This window comes from Fusarium proliferatum (assembly GCF_900067095.1).
Source record: "Fusarium proliferatum ET1 genome assembly, contig: FPRO_scaffold008, whole genome shotgun sequence".
In the NCBI taxonomy this organism is placed as follows: domain Eukaryota; kingdom Fungi; phylum Ascomycota; class Sordariomycetes; order Hypocreales; family Nectriaceae; genus Fusarium; species Fusarium proliferatum.
The window spans coordinates 1,636,695-1,650,483 of NW_022194797.1; the positions used below are offsets into that span (position 1 = coordinate 1,636,695).

General features: G+C 49.5%; 3 protein-coding genes across 3 annotated transcripts; 2 read left to right on the forward strand and 1 right to left on the reverse strand.

The window, feature by feature from the left end:
- Positions 1–589: 589 nt before the first annotated feature.
- FPRO_14323 (uncharacterized protein) lies at positions 590–4,595 on the forward strand (the record flags this gene model as incomplete). The annotated part of the gene is made up of 3 exons (XM_031219334.1): positions 590–1,459; positions 1,508–2,287; positions 2,346–4,595. The coding sequence occupies 3 exons, from the start codon at positions 590–592 to the stop codon at positions 4,593–4,595; spliced, it is 3,900 nt and encodes a 1,299-aa protein (XP_031085104.1).
- Positions 4,596–4,878: 283 nt separating this feature from the next.
- FPRO_14324 (uncharacterized protein) lies at positions 4,879–6,852 on the reverse strand (the record flags this gene model as incomplete). Its single annotated transcript, XM_031219335.1, has 2 exons — positions 4,879–6,703; positions 6,761–6,852. 2 exons carry the CDS (start codon positions 6,850–6,852, stop codon positions 4,879–4,881), a joined length of 1,917 nt encoding a protein of 638 aa, XP_031085105.1.
- A 3,192-nt stretch (positions 6,853–10,044) lies between these two features.
- On the forward strand, positions 10,045–12,609 carry FPRO_14325 (uncharacterized protein; the record flags this gene model as incomplete). Its single annotated transcript, XM_031219337.1, has 1 exon — positions 10,045–12,609. The coding sequence occupies one exon, from the start codon at positions 10,045–10,047 to the stop codon at positions 12,607–12,609; it is 2,565 nt and encodes an 854-aa protein (XP_031085106.1).
- Positions 12,610–13,789: the final 1,180 nt, after the last annotated feature.

Genomic DNA, 13,789 nt, shown 5'->3' on the forward strand with positions numbered 1-13,789 from the left:
GGAAGTTTACGGGTTCAGTATCGGGAAGTTGTTGACCCCGAGATGCCTGAAATGTGTGAAACGTCAAACGGAGGATTACTCTTAGTCATGTCAGGATTTAGTTTGGTACGAGTTATACGGGCCCACTTCAACCGTCGCGAAAAAAAAGAGTGGAGCTCGTAAAACGTCCCGAACAGGAAATCATCTCTTACGAGGGAGCGAGGATGCGCAGAACTCGACGAGATTGAGACAGGGGTTCTTCAGGACGAGATGTGCTGGCTACATAAGATATTACGCGCTGACGGAGGATGACTCGACATTATTGCGTTGGTCTATGTCCCATCTCGTTCTTATCTTTAACTTTATTTTATTCCGTTCTACTGCAATTGTAACCTTTCTTTCTCAGTCTATCCTTCATCTACTCTTTTCCAGCAAGCGAGCGCATGCAGTTGTTGTCGCTTGGCATAGACACCCCAATCCCCGTCGTTCCAGCGGTGGAAATCTGCGCTATAACAGTAACGACCTCGATTTTCTACTTCGATACAGTATTTCAATGTTGTGCTAATACCTTTCCCTCAGCAGGCTACGACGTTCTTCCCCTTCCTCCATCATGGCCGCCGACGCCAAACCCCCTAACGACGCCGAGCACGATGACGAGAAATCCCCCACCACGACCCAAGATACCCAAAGACCCCAGCGAACACCAAAGGTTGCCGACTACATACGAGTCTTCAGTTACGCTACAAAATGGGACTTCTTTATCTACGCCCTTGCCTCTTTCGCATCCATTGGCGCTGGAATTACCATGCCGCTCATGAACATCATCTTTGGTCAACTCGTCAATCAGTTCACAGACTACTTCAGAGACACCTCAAGCTTTCCGACCGATAAGTTCCAATCCATCTTGAACCGACAGGCGCTTTACATCATGGCCCTGTTCTTGGGGCGCTGGGGCCTCAACACCATCAACAAATACTGCTTCCGAATGATTGGCATCCGACTCTCGTCCGCTATTCGTCTGCATTACCTTCAATCTCTCTTTTCACAGTCCATCCACGTCATCGACTCCATGCCTGCCGGCGCACCTGCTACTGCCATCACTGCAACGTCTAATACCCTTCAAGTCGGCATCTCAGAGCGACTAGGCACGTTTCTGGAGTTCAACGGCACCATCTGGGCCGCTATCATTGTCGCCTTCGTGTGGAGTTGGGACATCACCCTGGTCACTGCGTCTTTGATCCTTTACATGATGGTCATCCTGTCCATCTCCATGCCAATTCTCGTCAAGGGCCAGACCGCGACTGGGCAGGCAGACGCTCAAGGTACCGCTATTGCTAGCGAAGCTCTCCAAGGGATTCGGCTTGTCACCGCTTGTGGCGCTCAATCCCGCGTGATGGCTAGATACAGAGTCTGGGTCGAAAAGGCTATCGAGGAAGGCCAAAAGATGGCGCCCTTCATGGGTCTTCATCTCGGCATGATTGTATGACCCCATATTCCCCTTCAACATCCGATACTAATAGCTCTCTAGTTCTTTGGAGTCTTCGGCACTTTCGGTCTTGCCTTCTGGTATGGAACGCGACGATACATCTCCGGCGCCATTGACAGTCCCGGAGTCATTGTCATTGTTCTCATGTCCGTCATGTTGATCCTCACCTCTCTCGAACGTATCGCCACTCCTCTCATGGCTGTTAGCAAAGCCATGGTTGCTGCATGCGAGTTCTTCACTGTCATCGATGCTCCCATCCCGTCCTCTGGCTCCCTCCATCCTGACATCACCTCTTGCGACATTATCTTCGACGACGTGACCTTCGAATACCCCAGCCGTCCTGGAGTCCGTATCCTAGACGGGCTCAGCTTCTCCATTCATTCTGGACAAAATACAGCTATAGTTGGTCCTTCAGGCTCAGGAAAGAGTACCATAGTGGGGTTGCTTGAACGCTGGTACTCCTTGAAGGAACACCACGTCTTGCCTCAAGTCGTTGAGCCCAAACCTCAAAAGAAGGCCGGCGAGGAGCCTGATGAGCAGGACCAGTCTGAGGAAGAGACTCCTGTAGTCAACCCAACTTTGGCTGGCTCGGTTTCTATCGGCGGGAACAACCTCGAAGACCTTGATCTCAAATGGTGGCGTTCACATATCGGTTTGGTGCAACAGGAACCCTTTCTCTTTAACGATACAATTTTCAACAACGTCGCCCATGGTCTTATCGGCTCTCAATGGCAAGATCAGCCTGAAGAGCAGAAGCGCCAGATGGTTAGAGACGCCTGCCAAGAATCCTATGCCGATGAGTTCATCAACCGCCTTCCTGATGTAAGTCTCTCAATCTCCTCACCTTCCCAGACATTGCCATCCTAACCATTTCATCCAGGGTTACGATACGCGAGTCGGCGACGGCGGCGCAAAGCTGTCGGGCGGCCAGAAACAACGCCTAGCAATCGCAAGAAGCATCATCAAAAAGCCCAACATCATCATCCTTGATGAAGCCACCAGCGCCATTGACGCGAAGAGTGAGAAGATCGTGCAAGCTGCCCTCGATAGAGCCACGCAAAACCGTACAACCATCACCATCGCGCATCGACTATCTACTATTAAGAAGGCCGACAACATCATCGTGCTGCAGAGTGGGAAAGCGGTTGAGCAAGGCACACACGCGGATCTCATGACGAAGGCCCATGGAGTTTATGCCTCTCTTGTCAGAGCGCAGGCTCTGAAGGTTGCTGATGATCAGGAAGAGAAGGGCGCTCTTGTGTCGGACGATGAGTCTCACAAACATCATCCTGATGCCAAGCTGGCTGATGTCACTGCGACTCCCGCCCAAAAAGAAACCCTTAAGAAGCCTCGAGGGCTCTTCAAAAGTTTCGGAAAGCTACTGTACGAACGAAGACAGAAGTGGCCTAACTTCCTTGGTATTCTCTTCTCGTCTATGGCCGTTGCAGCTGGTACTCCCATCCAAGCTTGGCTCTTCGCGAAAGCCCTCGGGGTCTTCCTTCTTCAGGGTAGTGACTTGAAGAGCGAGAGCCAATTCTGGGGGTTCATGTGGTTCGCCCTCGCAGGAGGCGTTGGCCTTGCGTATCTCTGTGAGGGCTGGATCGGATTGCGAGTCCAATACTACGTCAGCGGAGTGTACAAGTCCCAGTACCTCAATGACATGCTGTATCAGAAACTCTCCTTCTTTGATCAGGAAGATAACTCTCATGGGTCTCTGAGCTCTCGCGTTTCGAGTGACGCAAAACAGCTTGAGGAACTTCTTGGCATCAACCTCGCACTTATGCTCTCCGCCCTCTTCAACATCACTGGGTGTGTCATCATTTCCCTCGTCTTCGGTTGGAAACTCGGGTTGATCTCCATGTCCGTCGCTCTGCCGCTGATGATCGCTGGCGGATGCTGGAAGTACAAGCATGAGGTTCACTTTGACAAGATGAACGCGGCGGTCTTCCAAGAAAGCTCCGCATTCGCCACCGAAGCCATTGAGGCTATCAGAACAGTGTCGTCACTTACCATGGAGGATTCGATCAACAGCCGCTACCGCGACCTCTTGGATGGGCATGTAAAGGCGGCCAACCGAAAGGCTCAGTGGACGTCAGCGATATTTGGCTTCGCGGACAGTGTCGGTCTTGGCTGCCAAGCGTTGCTGTTCTGGTACGGCGGCGGTCTCCTTATTAGCGGAGAATACTCAATGGAGGCGTTCTTTGTCTGCTTCATGGCTGTCATCCAGGGAGCAGAGGCTGGTAGTCAAGGGTTCGGACTGGCGCCAAGCGCTGCCCAAGTGACTGCTTCCGCTAACCGTATTCTCGACGTGCGGCAATCTGTTCATCCAGACCGGCATACACATGGCAAGGACGGAGAGGGTATCAATGGCACTGAAGGCGGAGTCAAGATTGAGTTGCGCGACGTCTCCTTCAAATACCCCACGAGAGACGTTCCCGTCTTTGACAGGTTGAACCTTACCATTGAGAAGGGCCAGTATGCCGCTTTTGTCGGAGCATCAGGCTGTGGCAAGACAACCGTTATATCGCTTCTCGAACGCTTCTATGACTTGGAAACCGGCCATGGTGCGATCCTATGCAACGGCCAAGACATCAAGGATACGAATGTCTATGATTACCGTCAAGTTTTGTCTCTCGTATCTCAAGAACCCGCCATGTTTAGAGGCTCCATCCGCGAAAACATTCTCTTCGGAATCGATAATCCAGAGTCTGTGGCCGACGACACAATCCACCAAGTTTGTCGCGATGCCTTCATCCACGACTTCATCGTCTCACTTCCCGAAGGCTACAACACGGACATGGGCCACAAAGGTATATCCATGTCGGGAGGGCAGAAGCAAAGAATTGCAATCGCCCGTGCCCTGATTCGAGACCCGAAGATTCTTCTTCTTGACGAAGCGACATCAGCCCTTGACTCAGAGTCCGAGAAGGTTGTTGCGGCTGCGATCGACACAGCTCGCAGCGGACGAACTGTCATCTCTGTAGCTCACCGACTTTCAACGATTCAGAATGCAGATGTCATCTTTGTCTTTGACGATGGAAAGGTCATCGAGAAGGGTTCACATACTGAACTCGTCAACAAGCAGGGCATCTACTGGGAAATGGTGCAGAACCAAGCTCTGGATCAATGACCTTTCGTGAACTTCTCAGCCAACTCTATACTTCATTTCCTGTCTTTATCAATAGTCTTTTGTAAACTTCTCTTCTTAGATACAGCGTGCTGTCATGACTTCTTATTTCTCTACTAGATTTCGTTTGCACGATCAATGCCTTCGCATAAATCGAAGCATCTTGCAACCATGACTTGAAGGACCAGATGTTCATAGTATACATAGCTTACTATACAAGTAACTCCGCTAATCACATCACATGAAGCCAGCCACTGGTTTCCCATCGCTTGCTTTGAAGTCGCTCTTATTCCACCAACTCAGGCCAGAGGGTAATTATATCTCCCAATAAAGGTCTGCCGGCTGCTGAAGGTGGTCTTCTCTTCCATTCAATAGCGTCAAGCTCTCCCTTCACTTCGGCCGTCTCCTCCACAAGCTGCCACTCCCCTGTAGTCTCATCCTTATCCAGATAGCAGAAAATAACCCGGTCACCCCCTTCTTCGAACAGATATTCCCTGCGTAGTAACCTGTGCCATTGCTCTATGGCTGTACCTTCAGATGTATTTATCCTCTCCACGACCTTATTTCTGTGAGATAGCAGGTACAGCGAGCGAGCGTTCCAAATCCCGTCTTGGCCAGGGTAGTCTTTTAGCAACCATGTAGCTTCGTCGCGAAGGAGTGCGTCTCGGCAGAATAATGCGATGAGAAAGAGATGCGATGCCATATTGCATTGTAAAGAAAGCTGCTGCGCCGGGTTCTTCAAATCTCGCTTCGCGATGCGGATACTGATCTCGGCTAGGGAGAGGTACTCGCGAAATAGGGGAGTCTTGGCTTGGATAGGTTCAACGTCGTAGAAATGCGTGAGATCGTCGAAGGTGCAAGTACCGAGATAATGCAAACGAAGATGAACAGCTCTGATATAGTCCGTTGATTTCGCATCCGACATAATTGCACGGTTGAAGAGAGGCATAAATGCAGCTTCGAGGGCCCTTAATTCCTTCGTGGAGGCTTCACAGATTTCTTTGATACGTGGATCAGCCGTGATTTCCCTCCAAACTCTGGAAATAATGTCAGGATCCGATGAGACCAAAACACCAGTATTCTGGACAGCCTCCATAAGAAGTGGAACCACAGCAAGTTTGGCGTTCCGACCAGTGAGCCAATACTTCTCGAAGTCGTCCAGATTGTCGAGAACAGAGGGCAGTTCTTCAGTCGGCGGGTAGTCGCGAGGTATCTGGTTTACCATGGACATAAAAGACTCGACTGTATGCTTCTTGGCGCGTAGACCTCTGGTGAAGTTTGGCACAGCGGGGCTACGGCCGATGTTCCCGCGTAGGATAAGTCTTGTTTGTGGAAGCAGTTGGGAGAAGATGTCTGCTACCACGGCGATGAGGGGCTTTGGGTTTGGAGCGACGGACGTCATCAGAGTAGAATCTGCATCAGTCAAGAGCGCAAGCAACATTGCCAATCCATGGTTTATGTGATCCAGCGCAGCCTTCCTGTTTCCTCGCAGTGTCTCGAAACATAGAAATAGAACTGAAAGGAATACGGCGTCGTGTATCGAAGCTTGTTGGCTCTGTAGTTTGAGTGCATGGCAGTAGTGCGATACCGCGTTCAAATAGTCCGGATCCTCCTGCGCGGCTTCATTATCCGCCGATAACAGCGAACCAAGTGAATCATGTTCCAACTTAGCGAGCCATTTGCTCAATGCGCCGATTGCTATCGCGGCATGCCGTACAATATCGTTCGTACGTGCAACTTGGGGTAACGTCACGGACCATAAATCGCTGTTGAACCCAGCGGAGATCCACGGGCTCTGCACAACTTGTATAAACTCATCAAAATAAAGAACACTCTGAGCGTCTCGAAAGTCGAGAGAATCCTGAACAAGATGAAGCTGCGTCTTCAAGGGAGCAGTCCAGGTGACTCGTTTCGAATCCCATTGGAACTGGCCTGGCCCCTTATTCCGTTTTTTGTCCGGGATGGCATAACCTTCACATTGCCTGTTATTCCTCACACAATTTCGACAGTGAGGCTTTGCTTCGTCACATTTGACATGACGCTTTTTGCAGGTGACACAGCCTGTTCTGACTTTGCTTGTACTCGTGCGAGTCAGCTTTGGCTTTGTGGATCTAGATCAATTGTCAGCTTATGAACACAATTCCAAGAGCTGGCAAAAGTATTCCCACGTTGTAGAAAGTTCAAAGGATATTGGCAGTTGATGTGTCTGGGGATCCATGGCCGGTCTGGTGGAGAGATGAGGTGCATCGAAGTTAGCCATGCTGACATGTTGCTATTGCATTTCGCGGGGTCCGGCTAAAGCCCGAATCGCGCCGAATATTGTTCCGCGATACCGTTGGTTGCTGGTTGTTTATTTTTTGTCATGAATGCTTGGCATTCAGCGCAGCAGTATTGAGACATTGTGCTTTCGCGTCATCTTACGAAGGAGACGAAGATATGTGTAGTTTTGTATTTTCAGAAATTCGATATCGCGAAAGGGGCAACGGGTCTGCGAACTGTATGTATTGGTGTTTGCGTGCGAACAATGCGGCAATGGAGCATGGAACGAGAATTATGATGCAATTCTCTGAGAAGCACAATCCTGTTGTCTTGGATCAGCCAGATGACATCTTTTCGAGAATAAGTTGAACATGATCATGTAGATATAGAATCCCAACTTCGGCAAGCTTCAACTCTCAACCAGGGCTATATTTCCGAAGACATTTGTAACTGCAAAATGGGGATACTAGCTTCGCTACAAGTGAACTTACGAACACGTTTACATCCAGCTTCGAGAGGAAGACAAGTAAAAAGAAAATCGCTGTCGTCGCTTGATACACTTTCAGTAGCTGACTTCTGACGGGCAACGAAGTAGCCGTATTTGTACATATAGCTCATATCAATCTCAAACTTTTCTATCTAGAACAGCTGTTGAGTGGCCATACGAAGCTAGCATAAAACCGAAACGAAGCTGGCGGGCTCGCAGCCGTCTTTCTGGATATACTTGGAAGGAATTCGGCAAATGCAAAACTGTACATCTGCTTATGCGGGAGAAGGGGATAAGCGAGGATAATGCCGTCAGTCACGACCTACCAAGTTTTGCTAGCATTATTTTCTGTCGCTCATGGGATGATAATTCATGACAACATGGCCAGTTGCCTAAGGCTGGTGTCGTCGCAATCGCCGTCGTCATGAGAAGACGAGAGTTCAGAACAGCTTCAAGATGAACCAAAAGAATTACCACGTGCGAACAGAGTTCACAAGTGAGAACCTAATCTCGTCGGTCCCGTGTTAAAGATTCTTTTAAGCATGGTGCATACCTATCATCAAAGGCTGTGTTCCGGGGGCCGCGGATTGAAGAGCTGCACAAAGTTTCAATTGATGGTGAAATCTTAACACGCAGGCAAGGATGGTTGAACAAAACGCTCAACTGTTTGAGCCCTGGCCATATGATTATTCTGCAGATTAGAGGCAAACCCAGGGACCAACAACTGTTTTCGGGCTCCGCGGGGAGGTTTATTCGCCATGATGCGTGTTGATCGTGTTGCAAGCAAGGGCCTACCCTATTCTGGGGTTTGAAAATGACGCAAAAGGTGCCAGTTTGGACGAGACTGATTGGTCCTCCCAAGTGAGTTATCAAATTGCTTAGTTTTAGCACTCAATCCTGAATATTATGATATATCTTTTCAAATAAGTGCTAGGATGGAATGCTTGGTAGCGTTTGGCAAATGCATGTTTCGTGGCTGTGAGCTGGTTTCTCACGGCTGATGTGATTACGGTAGTGGATTTCCCGCATCCTTCGGGCCCCTAGCTCCAGACTCTACCCTGTTTTGCATTGAATCCTCCGGCTATCAGATTGGTAGCGAATGGTGATCATTCTTTTAGCATCAAATCCTTCTGTTTTTGTTTGGGGGCCAAAGTGAATGGCAGCGGAAAAGCGAAAATTGACGGTCTGGGCAGCAGCGCAATTGGCCAGGTTAAATGCTCTCGGATTGACGCGATGGCTGATTGAGGAAATGCCCGACGCGACACGTGCAAAGTTGCATCAAAGACTCACAATTACAATTAACAGCAATCACTTTACTCTCAATAAATACTGTGGGAGGTACTGTAGGGCTGAAGAGGGTGGCAGAGTCGAGCCAGCCAAGCAGCCAAGGCAGAATGACTGCTCTTCTAGACCTTTCCTCCCCTTTGAAGATCACAACATATGCCAATCAGAAGCAGGACATCAGCCAGGACCAAGCCTTTGCCCCTCCAAATTTAACACGCGACTAGCCCGGTTGTTTTCCTTGCACAGGGGGGCACAGATCAGCAGGATTCACTCCACATTGATTGGCGATAAATGGGGCTGTGTTTGGACTCACTGGCTGGTCCGTAAAACGACAAATGCCGCGCTGGATGCACAGGGCACAAACAGTTGTGAGTGACTGTGCCTCGTATTACCTACAACATGCAATTCGGCGCATACCCGTTACGGCCACTGAATGAATATTGGCTGCAAACACACCCAAGAGTTATGATATTTTTGTCGGCTGTTTGAGGCGGTTGGAGACTTCATGATCGCAGAATCTGGAGCTGCATCGGCAAAGCTGTCGACAACAACAACTGTGAAGGACCATTTTGCATTCTGAACCGTGTTACCGAGCCCCTTTGGCCCTTGCAGCTAAGCTTCAGAGGAAATTAGAGGTGAGGGCCAATCAACTCGATTGCCGTTACCGAACCCAGCCCTGGAATGCCCCCTGTGTTTGGGGGACCCATCTTCTAAAATCTGCGAAATCTGACGGGATGCATGGATCTTGACGTCCATTTCAAACGTCGAATTTCTATGCAACTTGTCGGTCAATCACTGAGTCTGACCGCCATTATTATCACCATGTTGCACTTTCAGATTGCCGCGATGAGTGTAATTTATGGGAAATACAAACTGTGTCCCTTGAACTCCATGTTTGGGCGAGATTGACGCCGCCCAGCACCATCTTCATGTCGACGCTGACAACGGCACCCCTCAGCCCGTTTTGGTGTGTGCCGAAGATCCGGGGCCAGCCGCCCCAAAAAGCCAAAGTCACACGAGTCATCTCCTTTTCAGTGCCCCGTTGTAACTATTTTGATCACCGACGGGAGCCCTGATTGGAGCCAGACACATGCAAAATGTCAGCGCTGGCAGAAGCTGACCCCCCCAGAGGGCAAGAGGGCTGAGGCTGAGGCTCCCTCCACATGTAGTACAGGTATAGGTAGGTCAGGTACGGAGTAGTAAGAAAACCCCTTAATAACGGTCTCGCCCGTGGTCCTAGCTCGGTGCACTCTGTTTCAAGCTTTTGCCTTTGCTGTTGTATCTTTTTGCCATGCGATGGTTTTCTGTAATAACAGACTTTTTTCTATGAGAGCTTATTTGGAGGCTCAATAACGTGGCATTTCTTTTTGTAGCGTGTTTGTTTTCTTCTTCCTCTCTTTTTAGACAACCATCCATCCCATGATGCAGAATACGACACCGTCTCAGGCGGCCTTGGCGCTCGCACGCGCTCTCCTAAAACGAGTACCCAACCGCCAATTCTTCTTCACCTTCACAGCCCTCGCAGTTTGGGGCGCCAAGATAATACATATCTACGCACACATCAACGCCGTGCACCAAAATCTATTACATCGATGGGGCTATTCTTTCGTCACACAAGATGTCGTCGTCCTCACCCTCATTCGACTTCTCCTTGACCAATGGTCCACGAACCTGCCCACGCGGTCGCAGATCGCCGTCCTCGTCTTCACCGCGATATTCATGTTCATCAACGCGCTGCTCAGCGTCGTCTCCATATCCTTTTACCTCGTTGCCGGCTCCGAAATACATTACAGCAACATCTCTCTACCAAACGACCCCTCCTCCAAATCGTTGATGCTGTCGGGCAGCGTCGCGTTCACAAGTGTCCTATGCGCCAACATCTTATTGAGCTGGCTCCTCAAAACACCTTGCTACAACATCCATGGCTATGTCGCTGAGGTTGTTCATCGGTTGATTGCCAATGCTTGGCAATTGCTTCGTCGCATTCTTCCCCGCCAAAATCGCTACGTCCCTGTCCCGAAAGCCGATCTCGAGGGCCAGACCGAATCCTTCGATGACGAAAGTTCCGACGACGACCTCCAGGAACAAAAGACCCAGCACCTGAGCCCGTTTCAATTCCGACTTAGAACTGCTTTGAGATCAGTGCCATTCGCTTTGGCCGGCATCTTCTTGCTCACGCTCCTTTACGCGGCCATCGCACGACCCTCCGATCGATCCCTCATATTTCTCTCTTATACTGCAGCACTCTCGCCATTCGTGGACTTTTCCTCGGGACCGACATTACAAGACTTGCCCAGTGTTTTTGGCACTGGCATTCAGCATAGCTGGGACAATCTCACTGCGCTCGCGACGGCCGAGCCATTCGATTGGCTTCCTAACGATCAAGCATTGGCCGGGTTCGAGGATTGGCACTGGAAGCGCCCGCATTACAATGCTGATGTCGACCCATTGAAGATATCGAATCTCGGGCAAGATCTGGTTCCAACACTGAAGGACAAGCTACAAGACGTTCCCATCCGACATGTCGTTCTGTGCTTCCTAGAAAGCACACGAAATGACGTTTTCCCCATCAAGAAGGATGGAAACATTTGGGACCTTTTAGCATCATCCTTCCCCGACAACACGATTCCTCAAGAGGCTCAAGAGAAATTGGCCAATCTCACTCCGACCGCCAACTATATCACAGGCGACTACGACGACGGCTTCGACCACAAAGGCTCCAAGCCCAAGCGCGGCGGCGTTCACTTTACCAATGCCCATACCACCGGCACCTTTACCTTCAAGAGCTTGGTCGGTACCTTGTGTGGTATCGGCCCATTGCTAGCCGACTTCAATCTCGACTATGCGCACCATATCTACCAGCCTTGCTTGGCTCATATCTTCGAAGCTCTGAACCAAGTGTCCAACGCTACCGACGCCGGATCGCGCCCCTTCAACGACTTCAAGTGGCAGTCATACTTCTACTCCGCTGCGACTTTGGGTTATAACAATCAGCAAGAGTTGATGGAGGCAACGGGCTTTCCGGAGGAGCATCTCATTGGACTTGAGTGGCTACGATCTGAGAAAGCGACACACGGGCCGGTGACACTACCGCGAATCAACGGCTTTGCCTTCGAAGAGGACCCCCTGGAGGATTATTTCCGTGATGTGTTTGTCCAGGCCAAGGAGAAGAAGGAGCGAGTTTTCTTGTCGCATATAACATCAACAAGTCACCACGCCTACAAATTGCCCGAGGGCGAGGAGTACGTCCCAGTTGCTAATGGACATGATATGCTTTCGCATTATCTCAATACAGAAGGCTATGACGATCGATGGTTACGCAAGATCTTGGATCTACTAGACGAGCAGGGTGTCGCTAATGAGACACTCATTGTCTTCGTCGGCGATCACGGCATTTCTATGCCTGAGAATGGCGCCGTGTCGCCCTATTACAACCCTAGCATCGGCATCGACCACGTTCCTCTTGTCCTGTCTCACCCTCTCCTGCCTGCTTTCGACGTCCACGATGCAGTCCATTCGTCCCAAATCCTACCAACCATCCTCGATCTTCTCCTCGAGACAGGCTCCCTAAACAACGTCAGCCGACAAGCTGCATCCGACCTCGTCCGCAATTACGAAGGCCAATCCCTCATTCGACCACTCCTCACGAAGAACGAGACAACCGGTCAAGGGAACTGGCAATTCGTCGTGGTAAATCCTGGTCGCGCTGTTGTAACTGCCCGAGATGCCCGTCACCCAGAGCGCCATCTTGCCATTCCTCTCATCGACAATGTCGAATGGCGATTAAGCAACGTGGATGAAGATCCCATGGAACACGACTCTGTGCAAAGTTTCGACTTTACTTCTTTCACAGATGTTATTTCACGGAGGTTTGGCAATGACGTTGCGCAATGGGTTGAAGAGGGGGCTTTCATAGCGAGATGGTGGGCGGAGGAAAACCACAAACGGTGGCAGTATGGGGAATATGATGAGGGGAAAACAGCCTGAAGGCTCTGTATAGAATATAAATAATTGCATCACATTTTAAATGTTCAACCTACGGCGAAATCATGCGTGACACCTACCTATGTGCGTTTTCATGTCCAAGATGTCGGTTCCATGGGAGTCTTGTCTTGATACATGGAAGTCGTCAAGACCTCCCCTGGCCTTGAAGTCATTGACGAGCCGACCCAACAATGGATTTATCTCGCCATCTCTTTGGAAATTCCCTTTTGAATACTCACTGAACTCTTGCCCCTTCATATCTTGTGGAAGCTTGTCTGATACTTAAAGCTCATGACGTCTCAACGAGACATATCAGGCCAACACGGTGAAAAATTCCAATCAACTTTTTTTTGGCTAGAAGCCTATTATGTGAAATTGACTGATTGATTTGAAGCCATCAACTTCTCGCCACTCGGTGAGTTATATTGTGAAAAACAACGTGTGTCCTCGTCATGTGTTAGCTACGAAAAGCTTAAACTTATGGCCAGACACTGTTTGCTTCGTCAGCGGCTGGAAATTTATGGCCTTATGGATTCAAAGTTCACACTGGGTTTCTCATGCTACGCAGATCATTGTGCTTTGTATGCTTGAGTATACAAGAAGGGTTAAGATAAGGAATGAGCAAGGGGTCGTTTTGTATGATTTCCACTCGGAAACTCGAGAGTACAGCCATAGATGTTGACAATGGTCGAAATTGAAAACGTCGCTAAGGCTCTGTAAACCTTGGTAATATCTCATCTATTTGGATCTGGGCAGCTCATGTGAGATCCTCTTTTTCATCACTTACCTGGAAAATGCAGCCTCTGTATTGCTCCATGTTGATGAGAACTGTCATAAACGCTGCGTGCCATTAGACTTAAGCTCATGCGCTGACTTAGACTCAGCTAATCCTCCGATGTTTGGTAATAGTGTATGTTATACGGTCACTTGAGAGAATGTCCAGGGTTGGTCTGATTATTACATCTATTGTTGAGATTCAGTCTCATCTGTCCGTCACTTGGATCTTGAGTCATGATGCCTCTTAGCATTCGTGGATTAAGGTGCTGGCTATGAGTCAAGACCAATATGATTACGACCAGGGATCTCATGCATGATGGGACGTCGATGATAATATACAGTCCCCAAAAGCAAAATCCGCGTGTATTTCTGTAACTGGATAATAATGACCGTTTATCAGAATATA